Raw genomic sequence first — 14,261 nt, forward strand, 5'->3', positions numbered from 1 at the left:
ATAATAATAATAATAATAATAATAATAATAATAATAATAATAGTAATAATGATAATAATAATAATGTTTAATTTAGTAGTTGGTAAGTTTCACACCATACAAACAAATACGAATATACCAAACGCGTTCCATATTCATTTATTACGTCAACTATCGCGAATGTTGTTTATATATGCACAATTTATACACGCTAGAAACGAGTCAATAAAGACATTTTCAGTTTGCCTAAAACGAAGACAAGACGTTTTTGGCTGGGGGTCTCCACTGGAAAGCTATACAAAGTCATAAGACAAATGTTGCCATCAAGTTTAATTTCTATTAAATAGCAATTTCCGCAAATGCCAACTTATTTCTTAAAAGCTTTAAAAATCTAACTCCATTGGATGTTTCACAGGATCAGGCAGCGACGTACCTCAGGTTCGACTAGGTCGCTACATCTAGTTCATCTTTGTTTACACTGGAAATGCACTTTGCTCGCCCAGTAATACGGGTTACTAACACTACGCGCAACAAGACCAGACCATCTACAAAACAGGGAGTGGGTACCATCAATGTCAATCAAGAACGTTGGCTATTGATCAGTGACAGACTTGCAACGCCTACTTTACAGCGAATTACTATTGGATAAAATATTGTCATAGAACGTCTTCACTTTTTTTTAAAAATATAAAACTAAACTCGAAATTCGATAGTTGGTGTTGCCGTAGTTGGCCAATTGTCCACAATGATTGGTTTATAGCAATGTCAGTCATCTTGGACATGCCAGTTCATCCAATTAAAATGGAGGAATTCAGTATTTTTTCCCTCCCACTCAGGACAGACGTGGGTCACGTGTTGTTTTTGCTGGTCCGTAGAGATGTGTACTGTGAGAGGGGGAGAGGTAGATAGGCAGCAGGCTTGCGAGATTGATAATAGAAACGGGCAAATGCTGTATGCTAGCCACGTAGCAGTTGTTTCGTGGAGCGAGTGCTGGTGATAACCTGCAAAATACAAGAATAATAATTAGAAGGGCGGACGGAGACTCTGTTTGGAAGGAAGATATCGTGCTGCAGCTGCACATTTCCAGCCCAGAATGGGGTGTGCGTCGATAACGGTCGTTAAGCTATAGTGACCTTTAGTAGGGTGTTTAATTGCGCTATCTCATGGAAAATTTGACAAATTATCAAGGAAGCAGTGGCGGTATGTTGATGCTGGAGACTCAGCAGCGTGGAATTGGGACAAAAACAACTACAGTTACGGTAAGCGACACCTCAGCCGGGGAACCCCCATTGCCTTTAATTAATATCGGCGGCGCTCGCTTGCAGCACCAGCACTCACCACACTCCTCCGTCCATCACCCCGGACTGCAACCGAAGGATCAGCATCATCACCGCCAGCCCCACCATTTACCGGAGGAGAATTTTCAGGAAGATGCTGTCAGAAAGCGGTCTACATCTTCGGTAAATCTGAGTCACGAAGACGCCGTCGCCGCCGGGCATTCACTTGCTTCCACGGCAGACTCAGCGTTCACCCCCGCCGCTGTTTTTACGGATGGGGTGGAGGCTGATATCTGGAAGTGCGGGTATCTGAGGAAGCAAAAGCACGGCCACAAGAGGTTCTTCGTGCTGAGGGGCCAGAGTCATGCAGGGCCCAGCCGCTTGGAGTATTATGACAGCGAGAAGAAATTTCGGAATAGCCTCCGCTCCGCCGCCGGGGCTGCAAGCGCTGCTCTCACGCCGAAGAGGGTGATTTATCTGTACCAGTGTTTCACTGTTAACAAGAGGGCAGATGCTAAACACAAGTATCTCATTGCTCTGTACACTAAGGATGAATACTTTGCCATGGTCGCTGAGAATGAGCAGGAGCAGACAGACTGGTATCTAGCCTTGAGCGACCTGATGAATGAAGGTAAAAAGCGTCCAGTTGACCCTGACGAACTGGACGACGGCTACGGCGTCGTCCCTCCCAGCGCTGGTTTTAAGGAGGTGTGGCAGGTGAGTGTGAAACCCAAAGGGTTGGGCCATACAAAGAACCTAACGGGAGTTTACCGCCTGTGCCTGTCTGCAAAGAGCATGCACCTGGTCAAGCTGAATTCCGAGATGCCGTGCGTGAACCTGCAGCTGATGAACATCCGCCGCTGCGGCCACTCCGAAAGCTTCTTCTTCATCGAGGTGGGGCGGTCTTCCTCCACCGGGCCCGGGGAGATCTGGATGCAGGTGGAGGACTCGGTGGTGGCGCAGAACATGCACGAGACCATCCTGGAGACCATGAAGGCGCTGAAGGCCTTCGCCGAGTTCCGGCCGCGCAGCAAGAGCCAGTCCTCGGGCTCCAACCCCATGGCCTTCATCACCACGCGCCGTCACCTGGGCAACCTCCCGCCCAGCCAGACGGGGCTGCAGCGGCGCTCGCGCACGGAGGCCGCGGCGGGGACCCCGCCCACCAGCAAGAGCGGCGCGGGCAGCGCCTACCGCTTCCGCACGTCCAGCGAGGGGGAGGGCACCATGAGGCGCCCCTTCCGCTCCGCCACCGGCAGCCTGGCACACGTGGGCTCCGCCCGCGCCGGCCCGGGCCGGCAGGAGGGCAGCGGGGGGCGGTACCCCCGGACGCACCCCGGCCCTTCCTACCACATGCGCTCCGCCTCCCTCCCCGTCTCCCACTTCCCCTCCACCACCAGCCCGGTGAGCGTGTCCAGCAGCAGCGGGCACGGCTCGGCCTCCGACACGCTCACGCGGCCCTCCAGCTCCTCCGTCTGCGGCTCCCCCAGCGACGGCGGCTTCAACTCCTCCGACGAGTACGGCTCCAGCCCCTGCGACTTCCGCTACTTCCGCGTGAGGAGCAACACCCCCGAATCCCTGGGCAACACCCCTCCCATCCAGGAGGAGCACTGCCTGAGCGACTACATGGCTATGGACAGGTTCAGCGGCTCGCACCCTGACGTGGGAGCCAATGAGGAGAAGCCCTCGTACTGCCAGGCGTTCCCCTCTCGGCCAGCAGGGGGCAGCAGCCTGGCTGCGGTGCAGCAGAAGATGACCCAGACTGCTTCTTTGGATGAGGGCGTTGCGGAGGCCGGCTCTGCCCTCTCGTCCTCCTCGAGGCCGGGCTGCGGGTCATACTCCGACGCGTACTGCCAGGCGGAGCTCCCTGCCGTCTCCCAGAACCACCGCGGCCCTGCCAAGGACGACGGCTACATGCCCATGATGCCAGGGGTGGTGCCTTCACGGGAAGCCGATTACATGCCCATGCTGCCGTCCTCCTCCTCCTCCCCCGCCCGTCCCGGCGGGCATCCCCCTCAGTCGGACTCCCCGGGCTACATGATGATGCTGCCCCCCGGCCGTGCCTCCCCAGCGTGGAGCAGCCCCCGGGAGGGCAGGACCCTGCCCGAAAGCGACGAGTACATGGACATGTCGCGCGGCGGTCCGGCCGACAGCCCCGGCTCCCCCAGCGCATACTTCTCCCTCCCGCGCTCTTACAGGGCCCCGGTGCGCCAGGGTGCACAGCTCCCCGCGAGCTCCCCAGCCCCGCCCTCGCTTCCGCAAGACTCGCCTGTGCAGCGCCCCACGCGCCTCTCTCTGGGCGGGCAGGGGGGCGAAGCAGCACCCGAACCCCCGCCCGAGCCCCCCTCCAGCCCGGGCGAGTACATCAACATTGAGTATCGAGCCCGGCCCTCAAATGCACCTCGCGCCCCGCCCACAGAGGCTCCGCCTTCTCCGAGCCCCCACCGCCGCTCGCCCCTGCAGGAGGACTACCTGAGCCTGGACACCAAGGCTCGCGCCCCCCGCCTTTCCCTCGTCGCCCCATGGAACCCCCCCAGCTACACCCGTCCCATCGCATGCACCCCAGCCCTTGGTAGCAGCGGGCGGGCAGAGTGCTGTGAAGAGGCGGACGGGTCAGACAGCGCCCCCCAGGCCGAGCCGAAGTTGGTGCGCGCCACTCCTCAGGGCAGGAGGAGACACAGATCCGAGACCTTCACTTCCTCTGTGGGTGGAGCCAGCCCCCCAGCCCCGCCCCTGAACCCCGCCCCCTCCACCACGCCAGACGCCGCCAGCCCCCGCCAGGCAGAGGGCGCCAGGTGGCGCAGCTCCGCCTCCTTCGACAGTGTCTGGCTGCGCATGGAGGGCGTGGCCTCCCCCAGTGACCCCGACGGGGCCTGTGGCACGGAAAGCCGAAACGGCCTCAACTACATCGCCCTGGACCTGCGGGACACCCCCACTCCGGACCCCCCTTCGCCATCTGTGCTCGCCCCCCCGGAGAACGGGGTGTACGCCAGCATAGACTTCTCCAGGTCCGATCACCTGACCACGGCGACCTCCAAAGGTTTGTTATGCTTCTGTCTCCCGTTTTGCTGTAAGCCCAATCAGAGAGAGCAAGAGGGACCCAGTGACCTCTGACCCCAGCACCCCACTTACTGAACCCTCGAGCAGCTTACAGTGCCGAGATTTAGATGCTAAGAGGGTTATAAAGGTGGAAGCACTTGCACTTTGCAGACATGTTGAGTTGGCATGTTGAGCTGGATCATGGTTGTATTTATGTTGAAGTGCTGACCACTTGCTGTGTAGGGTTTTTTTTGTGGAGTGTTACCTCTATGCACCTTGCTTTGGGTGATTTATTTGTGCTCCCTGCATTCATGCTGTCAAAGGGTTATACTACAGCACCCTTCACTAGATAATCATCACTTCATCATTCCCTCCCCATTTATCATGTACCCTATTACTTGCTGGAACTGTAATTGAATGCAGTTTTCTGGAAGAAGTTGGAAGTTTATGTATTCCCAGCGTAACTGTGTGGTTGGCCATAGCATGAAACTCCGAAGCTCTGAGCAGAATGAGTTATGATGGTTGCTTGGTGCTTCCAAGGAAGCACATTGCTCTCATCTTGTCTGTCTTTAGAGCGTTAACGACTGGGGTACCCCTGTTTGGGCGTTACTGTCTTTTCTGCAGGAAGTCAAATAAAAATCCTGTTGGCTGTTTCTGTTCTGCAGTGCACCTGTGGCCTTAGTCTGTTCGGTGTGTTTAAAGCAGGGTAGATGTTGCAGTGAACGTCATTTGTCTTTTTAAGATTATTTTTATGAATGGATGTCTTTATTTTCTGCGATACTGCTAGACGATGCTAGATGAATGATCAACAGGGCAGTTTCACTGCAGAATGCTGTTTTTTAAAACTGGTTTGAGAAATTCAGTGTACGCTGCATTAGTTTGATTTGCATGTTGTCATACATGTGTGCACCATATGTGTGTGCGTGCGTATGTGTGCCTACGCGTGAGTGCGCATGCATGGATGCGTCTGCACACGTGTGTGTGTGTGTGTGCGTGCGCTTACGCTGTCTGTTTGGGGACACGATGGTGACGTCTTGTCAGTGATTGCACGGCTGTTGTTGCACATATGGGTGTCATGGCTGCCTCTGGCGGTCTTGTTTTTATGTTTCTGTTCCATCACTGATGGGAGTGTGAAGTCTTCTGTGTTGTGGATGTGAGGGAGGTAAAATCACAGGTGGTCAGTCACGATTATGCGTCTAATCACCAGCATATTTACAAATGTATTTCTCCATCCGTACAGTTCCTTGTTCCACAGGGGGGAAAAAAACAACTTTTTTCCCATTTTGTTATTTTGAAATGGGAAATAATACTGGCAGTATAGGCTAAGGCCATCAATGCAAGTGCAGCATAAGCTCAATCTGCATTAGACTATAAGGCAGGACAGGTGCAACAAGACAAGAAAGAAATTAATCATTATTTTGAACTAAAAATGGTCAGTTCTTGAAAGAATGGTAGTTTCACTTCAAAGTGTCTATTCTGGTTCCAGGTTTAGACACTGACCACTGCAGCACTGTATTCTTAACTTTGTGTCTGGAATTGAAGCGAGTGCATCGATTAAAGATAAGCAGTTCGACGTTGACCAAGGAAACCCAGAGAAAGATAACATGGGGCGAAGCGTGTGTTCAGAGCGAATCGGAGAGGGTGGGTTTTCTGTGTATTCGGCGAGGGACCATTGAAAGGCCAGGCGCACCCGACTACCCACCTCAAATTAAATGGCCGCTAGCAGTGTAAGGGCTTCCTGCAGAGCATTCAGCCCAGGAGGACCACAGGGCTAAATTGCCCCTCCACCTAGGCTATACTTCACCCCTATCAACAAAGGCCACACGTGGAGACAAATGTTATAGTAACTTAAAATTTAGCATATAAAAAAACTTGAACTGAAAGTGAGAAAAGCACCATACCAAAAGTAATTTTAGCAATTAATAATAGCCCACCCTTGTCAAATTCTGAACAAAGTGAAGGAGGGAAGTGTAAGATGGACATTGTTAACAAGCTGACACTGCTATCAGGGACACCAACTGGGAGTTGAGCTGCACATTCTCCACATTTACGGGGTTAACTAAACCCAAGAAAATTTTAGTACGCTTTCAGGTGGGAAAAAACGTTTTTCTTGAATTTTTCCTCTTAGAAGTAAGGCGTGATTTTGTGGACACCTGTGGTTGTTCATTTGTCACAGTTTTTGTTGCTGTGCTCCGTGACACTGGTGGACTAGCTTCTCATGTGCAGTCATACTGCACTAAAACTTCCGAGTTGGCCTTCAAAAAGATGCCATCACTGTAACACTGTTGGTGGGGGCATTTTCTGCTGGGCGGGGTGGAATAGTTAAGGACAGTTTGTGCTGGGTCAGGTGATATTGTTTGGGGCAGTTTGTGTTGGGCAAGATGGAATAGTTGGGGGTAGTTTGTGCTGGGTGGGGTGGAATAGTGGAAGGCAGTTTGTGCTGGGTGAGGTGGAATAGTTGGGGCAGACAGTGAGGCAGAGAGCTTTTGCCATAGAGATACTTTACAGAGGCACTCCTGACAGGGAGTGTAGTATCTGATTATTTCTTCATTATTGACCGATCATGTGTGTTTGTTTGGCATGGTCCCAGGCTTTGCATCACCAACAGTACTCATACAGGAAGAATACGAAAGATCAAAGAATGCCATAGCTCCAACATCACCACTCGCTAACACACAGAATTTCACTACCAGCCTCTTCTCAGGTCAGACAAATCATTCGACAGGTCAAAGTTCAATCGCTGCAGTGCTCAGCAGAGACTCCTGAGAGCCAAAAAGAGCAGTGAAGGATCACCTGGACCAGTTAGCCATGTCCTGGCCAAGAGTCTGCAAAACAATGTGTTTTTTTAAAACAGTGATGCTGTGTATTAAAGTCCTTCTTAAGAACATTCCTTGAGTTTGTTTGGATTCCAGCCATGGTTGCCTTCTGTGAACGGAGGTAGATGATAGGGAGTACTCCTGCTTCGATGTGCCTCAAGCTGTAGACTTTATGTATGATAAGCACATGCTTTTCATGGACACTGCATGGACCGTGAATCTGTGGCTCCTGGAACAACCCTGCAGGTAAACCTGGGGGCTTACAGCAGACCATCAGCTGCTGCCCCTGTCCTGCCCTGACCCTCAACCTTTGACCCCTAACCTCTGACCCAGCATCACTTGAGCCCTGTGTCCAGCAAATGAATATGGTGGACACTGCTGTGCAGGAAATAGGCTGTTCGCTTGGGGTCCCAACTAACTCATGCAAGAAATTGAAACATGCACAAATCTTAGTCCTGACCACAGAGTAAAACCTGTGGCAACTTAAAGGGATATTTCACATTTTTATAACATAATTCAGTTTGTGGAGCCTACCAATTGTATTTGCATAGCATGAATACTAGCAACATCCGCTGAATTCAGCTATTCTTCAAATTAATATTTTTAAAGCACAAACTAACATGGAGGATAATAGTTCCATGAAAGAGAGCTCTAGCATCAAGAGTTTTCTGTTTGTTTTGATATTTTATGTATTTTCATTGTTTTATTACCTTATAAAAGAAACAGTTCCAGCAACAAAGTTTTATTTTACCAAAATCCTGCACATGATATTCACTTGAGCACATGCTATTTTTTCTACAGTCTGTGATTAAAATGCCTCAAACTACTTGCTGTATTTCTGCACTGTTGTCGGTCTGAATATAGTTCCTCACTTTATAGCTAACCTAAACCTGAAAACAGCTTACGAACAAAAAGTAAAATAAAATATTGCATCGATCTAATATCCTCAGTAATTACTTTGTGCTTTAAAACTATTAATTTTGGTGAGGTCCAAAAAATGAATGGGCATGAATTGGGAGCCTGACACCCAGGAGGAACGACAATGCTGACAACGGTCAACAGAAGCATCTGATATTACTAGTATTCATGCATTGTAAATACAATGGGATAGGTTCTACAAAATTGCTTGTTATGAAAGTGTGAAATATCCCTTTAAAGGTGGTTAATCCCTGTAATAAAGTGAGGAGAGCATGACTATAATGGTTTGCAAGAATAAAAAACTGCCAACTGTTGATTGCTATCCTTGTTTGACTGGCGTTTCCATTAAGACCATACAGTGGTAATATGAAACACATAAGGCCTCACAATATGAAAGCAGAGCCACCCTTGTAGTTCACATTATTTACATGCCCATCCAGGTATAATTAATTGGATGCTTATTATTATTAGCAACACCTGCTCATGCATACTTCGCTAATATCGTTTCCAGTTTGAACATGACCCAACATTGGAGTTCCAACTTGGATTCAAGCTTGCAGCATTCAGGTTTTGGGTTCCATACCCACAGGGATTTTATGAATGGCATGGAATGAGTACATTGCATTGGTGGGATGGGTTTGGAATTCAGGTTATTTTATATACATATTGTGGAATAAAGAGAAAATATGGGTGTAAGGAGCAGTTAAAAATGTGAGCTGTCTCTCTAAAGGCATCCTGTGTACTGAGTACTCTGTTGTTATCAGGTCAGTCAAATTGCATCTGAACATCTGTGCATCACCCTAGAGCCCCACAATGCATTGCGGTTGCAGGAAGTGAGAGATGTGACTTGTGTGAATGCTGTAAATTTCCTAGACCTAAGCCAGGCCCATTCTACACCTCCCTGGACAGGCATGTTAGGACGGGAAGATGGACAGCACCACATAGCCAGATGAAATCCCTCCTGTCTGCTGACATTTCCTCTGAAAGCCTGCTTTACTGGAAATAGTTATTCAGATTTAATCTCTCAGCTTTGCAGCAGCCAGAGGTTATGGAATTCCGCCGTTTTACTGGACTTAAGAAGTAGTGATAAAATCTGACAATTCATTGTAATTCTGATTTGCATATTGCGCTTTTGGCATTAGTGCTCATGTTGGCAGTTTTGACCATATGCAGTGTAGACTACAGTAAAAACAGGTTTTCTACTGTAGTGATTTGCACCACACAGATCTGAGCTGTCCTGGTCTTGGTCTCCATTTGATTAATGTTGTACTGGTCGTTGTACAGATTAACAATATCTCTCTCCCCCTCTCTCTCCCTCTTTTTCTCTTTCTTTCTCTGTCTCTCTCTCTTTCTCTCTCTCTCTCTCTCTCTCTCTCTCTCTCTGCAGACTGAAGAAGGAGTTTCCTGGGAAGTGGGTTCCTCCGCGTTGGGGGGGGGGGTCAGATTCCCACTCCATTTTCAGCACCTTGTTACCCTGAGCAAGGGGTCATCGGGGGTCACGACAACGAGTGTGGGCTGGGTGTCAGGTGACCCAATCTCAGCTTGTGCAAATTTCCCGCTCTAAGATTACTACACTCCATACCTCCCATCTGAACAAAAAAATCCACCAAAATTCAACCTGATAACTGACACCTCACACAGATAGAATCAGTCCCGCGTACGAAACTGGCTGAACTGACCTTACCCATGTTCCAGGCCTTGGGGCTTAGGTAGGGAGGATTTACTACACACATCACATATCAGGCTGCATTACTGTGGGTTTCTGCTGGGAAGGATCTGGAGGGCTTTAGTTTTTACTTAGACTGATCTCTTTTGCTAGGGGGCACAAACTTGCATTCAGTGTTCTTCAAAATAAGTATCGGGTGAATATGTTTGAAGGCAGCGCCACCCCTTGAGGGAAACCAGCCTTTGGGATTTGTGTTGTGCCGGTAGTGAACAAAGAAATGGAAATGCTCCTTTGCCCCAACATTGAAAGGTTCTGGTGGTTCTCTCATTTTTAGTGTTGGGTGACCTGAGGCAAGGCCAGTGTCAGTCACTACTGATGACCCAAGTGTTTTTGTAACCACTTCCTTCCTTCAGTGGGGGGTGTCCTTCAAGTTCTCCATGCCCCTCTCCACAGAAGGCGAGTAGTCTCCCAGTGGTTTGAGAAGCATAGCACTTATTTTATCCATATGATTCACACGTGACTAGTTCAACCCCAGGACGTCCTGTAATGGTGTTTGTATGAATTGAGGGTAACTGCAGTGGAGCATTCTTATTGGGTAAAACGATCCCTGCTTTTCCACCCCAGTCACTGAGATGTTTAGTCCAACGTTTGGTGGCCACCTGTGTCTCTGGCTTCTTCTAATGGGTCAGTTGTCAGGCATGGCTGTAGCCTTTCCACTGGTAGGACATGGATGCAACTCTTTTTTTTTCTCCCCTCCATATTTGGTAAAGTCGCACGCTGATTCGGAACACTTGTGACTTCTGAGAACATGGAACATAACTGATGCTGGTTGGTTAAACCAGGGTGTGGATGATCGACCAACAGCTAACCAAGGCCTTTATGTCCTATCATATAGATAGCCGGTGATTATCAGGAATTCCTGCTTTTTGGACACAACATTCCCATTGATTTCTAATGGAGATTAATATAACATAGGCCTATAGCAAGCAGTCTTAAGAAATGCAGGTACACTTAGGCTATCAATCAATCAATCTGTCAATCTCATGTATTTGCGGTTTTTTTCTCTTCTGAGTGCTTTGATTTTTTTTCCTTCTGTAAACTGGTCTCCATGCTCAAGTTGTTGAGTTTATGTTATTTAGAAAACAACCATATCTCTTCTGCAGAGTCTCCACAACAGCCTCCATATTACCAACAAGAAGAAATTAGCGCCAAAATTCTGGTGAACAAACTTGCGTTTACGAAAAAATGTTTGTTCATAAGGGATTAATACATTCTAAGGTACTGAGTTTGACTGAAAAACAGTAGGTAGTTCGGGCTGGAATTTTTATTGTCCCGATTTGTAAAAATTATGAACACGGACGATTGATACAGGATTAAAATCACTGGAGCAAGAGGTAATAATTACAGTTTCAGGATGTCCTGGGGTAAAACTAGTCTCTTGTGAATAGAATAGTCCCCCTCCAGAATTTCAGCAACACTGTTAGATGCCACAGTGTGTACAGGCCATTCTAGACATACACCCTATTTAGCCTCTTTACTTTAGCTTTTCCATTTTTTTGTTTCCATTTATTGTATACTTGTTTCGTTTAGTACGATGCTTTGAAACCGCACTTAAAGGATGAATTTGTTGTACATTTTTACACTCAGTCTGTAATATGTGATATTAGCATCTGTGTCAGGAGAATGTTTTTGGCGGGGTGTTGCTGCAGATCAGCACACCTTTCTCCAGGTGTAGCTTGAACAGCCAGCTTGAACAAGCACATTTCCTGTGTCATTCGACCAAAACTACATACTACATGCATGTCTTTTTCACACAAACTGCCACATGCAACCAAGAGTGCAACCAGGTCCACTGTCACCACCTGTCAGATAAAAGACATGGGGGTGGGCGGGTGGGGAGGGAGGTGTTAGCTGTTTACTGATAACTGCTGCTGAAAACCAAACTGGTATTTTTTTTCTGTGTTTCATGCAAACTGTGCCATTCTGTTGTTTCCCACCTGTCTGGGAGGACTGTCTTCTGTCAAGTGTGTCAGTCAGCCTTTCTGTGGTGAGCCTGCTGAAGTGGCTCTCCCTCATGAAGGAGACGTCTATGGTACTTCCTGTTCAGCCACCTGCCTGCATGGTACGATACCCAACTGCCTCTTGTTGTGCGGTTGTTCTATTTATTTTTTTATTTATTTTTATCTAATAAGGAAGCTTGAAACTTCTTAGGAAATGTAATTTTTTTCCCCAGTATGTGGGGTTCCAGTACGTCAGCAGTGAAGGTACCTGTGATAACACAGTCAATGGTACAGAGAGAAAAAGTTTTTTTCTCCACTGTGAATCCTTGTCTTTTTCCCACGTCTGAGTATTGTTTTCCTGTAATTAAGGGCTGTGGTCTTGTGTCAGCAGACAGATATCGGATCACTGCCTCATTTGTTCAGTCAATGTATTGTATATTTAAAAGAATTTGGCCAGGATACCTGTTTTATATCTATTTTGTTAACCTTCTACCTTTAAAGATAGTGTTATGATTTAAAATTACAGCACTGATGAAAAGTAATGGTAAATAAAAGTTTATAACAACAACCTCATAATATAGATCCGGAGGCTCGCTGGTACTGCATAAATATTTATGCAACTTCTGTTTTTGACTTTTTATTATGTCCGTAGTTTACAGAGGAGAGATATTCTCAGTCATTAGGCATTGTGTCGGTTTGTTCTATCTTAAGGAAAGAGAATACAGTTACAGGCACTGGGTCAATTTTCTTCGCAGATGAGAAAAAGGGAGGGTTTACTTTGAGAAAGAGACATTTTGCAGTTTTGTACACTTCCTGTGCACTGTTTTATAACTCCCACAATGCATTGGCTGGCCTGAAGTATAAATGAGAATGAGTGCTGTTGTTTCCAATGGTATTTGATTGGAGGGAGGACTGCTATGTAAATGGAAATGTGGAAACGTGCTCTGTATGTTCGAAGAAAATGAAATTAATAATAATAATGATAATTATTATTATTCTAACTGTTCTTGGCTGTGTCTTCCACTGTAAATAACTCTCGCTGTTCTTTCTTGTCAATTGCGGCATGTGCCTCTCTATATTTTTCCCCAGAGAGATGGTGGATTGCAGCCAAGGAATTCTGAGCATTGTACATAGAGTTTATATTTATCTGATTTTTTTTTTTTTTTTTTTTTTTGCTTTCAATAGAGTTATTGCAATAAAATGTGTAATGTATCAGAAGATTTTTAAGGCCTGTTTGTCTGGTTTGTGGTGACCTTTAACTCTTAATGATGTTGTCTTAATGATGTTCCCCCCACACACCACTTAAAACAAAGGAACTGACCATTCACCTGACTCTTTCAGAGGATCAATTCATAATGTGTTTGGCAGTGCTGAGCACACTAGTCAGTCTGTCCTAGCTCTGCTTTAATAACCCTGGCTATGTCCCTCATAAGATGGTGGTACTACTTCTACACCCTGAGAGCTTAATGAACTGCCTAGTACTTTTTATATCTATGGTATCGGTCTATAAGTCTGGCTGTGAGTCTGATATTTAATTTGACTGTTTTGATGAGATCACAGCGTGTTGCAGCCCTTCTCACAGAGGCTGGAGTTTTCTTCATCTTCTCTGTGTTATTTTGAGCAGTCTGTTAGTCATTTTATAAAAGAACATTCAGACAAAAGTGTGAAACAAATATAACACTTGCAGTTACAGACATGTCAAAAGAAATGGGCAAAAGAAAAAAGGAGAGAAGACCTAAAAATGCAGCGATTGACTCACGCAGATTTGTGCTAGCTCCAGGTAAATACTAGATTGCACACTAGAATCGGATGAATCCAGCACACAACCCTACAGACAATCCAACATGCTGGATTCAAAACTGCCACCACCAGATGTCCAGTTAGCCTTCTCAAATACCTGCTCTCTTTTCGGTAATGCCCTTTCATCAAATTTGGGACAAGGTCACGTCCTTTATCCCATTTTGGGTTGGAGGTGCTTGTGTGTTGTTATGGCATTCAGAAAACAAGTATGTGTGTTTGTGAGTAAGGTGAGTTAGCATGGGTGGAAGTATATAAATGGCACAGGTGTGTAAGATCAAGTAAAGGTGGGTGTGAATGGTACAGGTATGTAAGCTCAGGTGAGTGTGGGTGTGAATGGTACAGGTGTGTAAGCTCAGGTGAGTGTGGGTGTGAATGGTACAGGTGTGTAAACTCAGGTGAGTGTGGGTGTGAATGGTACAGGTGTGTAAACTCAGGTGAGTGTGGGTGTGAATGGTACAGGTATGTAAGCTCAGGTGAGTGTGGGTGTGAATGGTACAGGTGTGTAAGCTCAGGTGAGTGTGGGTGTGAATGGTACAGGTATGTAAGCTCAGGTGAGTGTGGGTGTGAATGGTACAGGTGTGTAAGCTCAGGTGAGTGTAGAAATGGTATGTGTATGTATGTAGAGCCATAGTCACACATTTTTTCAGGCTAACATACGGTAATTTTTCCAGAAAGTGTTATGCGATGTTCAGCAGAATGGACGGCACTCTACCCCTTTATGTGTTCGCATCTATTCCACATGGTATATGAAAGTATGTCTGCAACGCTA

The 14,261-nt window shown here is 47.1% G+C and overlaps 1 protein-coding gene across 2 annotated transcripts; it reads left to right on the forward strand.

Moving 5' to 3' along the window:
* Window positions 1-810: 810 nt before the first annotated feature.
* On the forward strand, window positions 811-10,670 carry LOC135262332 (insulin receptor substrate 2-B-like). 2 transcript variants are annotated; one of them, XM_064349314.1, is made up of 2 exons: window positions 811-4,293; window positions 7,355-9,238. In XM_064349314.1, exons 1-2 carry the CDS (start codon window positions 1,143-1,145, stop codon window positions 7,420-7,422), a joined length of 3,219 nt encoding a protein of 1,072 aa, XP_064205384.1. In that variant the 5' UTR covers window positions 811-1,142; the 3' UTR covers window positions 7,423-9,238. The 2 variants fall into 2 exon arrangements, with proteins under 2 accessions (XP_064205384.1, XP_064205385.1); XM_064349315.1 differs by lacking the exon at window positions 7,355-9,238 and adding an exon at window positions 9,414-10,670 and having other exon boundaries at window positions 812-4,293.
* The last annotated feature ends 3,591 nt before the right edge of the window (window positions 10,671-14,261 follow it).

The sequence above is a fragment of the Anguilla rostrata genome, chromosome 9 (genome assembly GCF_018555375.3).
Source record: "Anguilla rostrata isolate EN2019 chromosome 9, ASM1855537v3, whole genome shotgun sequence".
Classification (NCBI taxonomy): domain Eukaryota; kingdom Metazoa; phylum Chordata; class Actinopteri; order Anguilliformes; family Anguillidae; genus Anguilla; species Anguilla rostrata.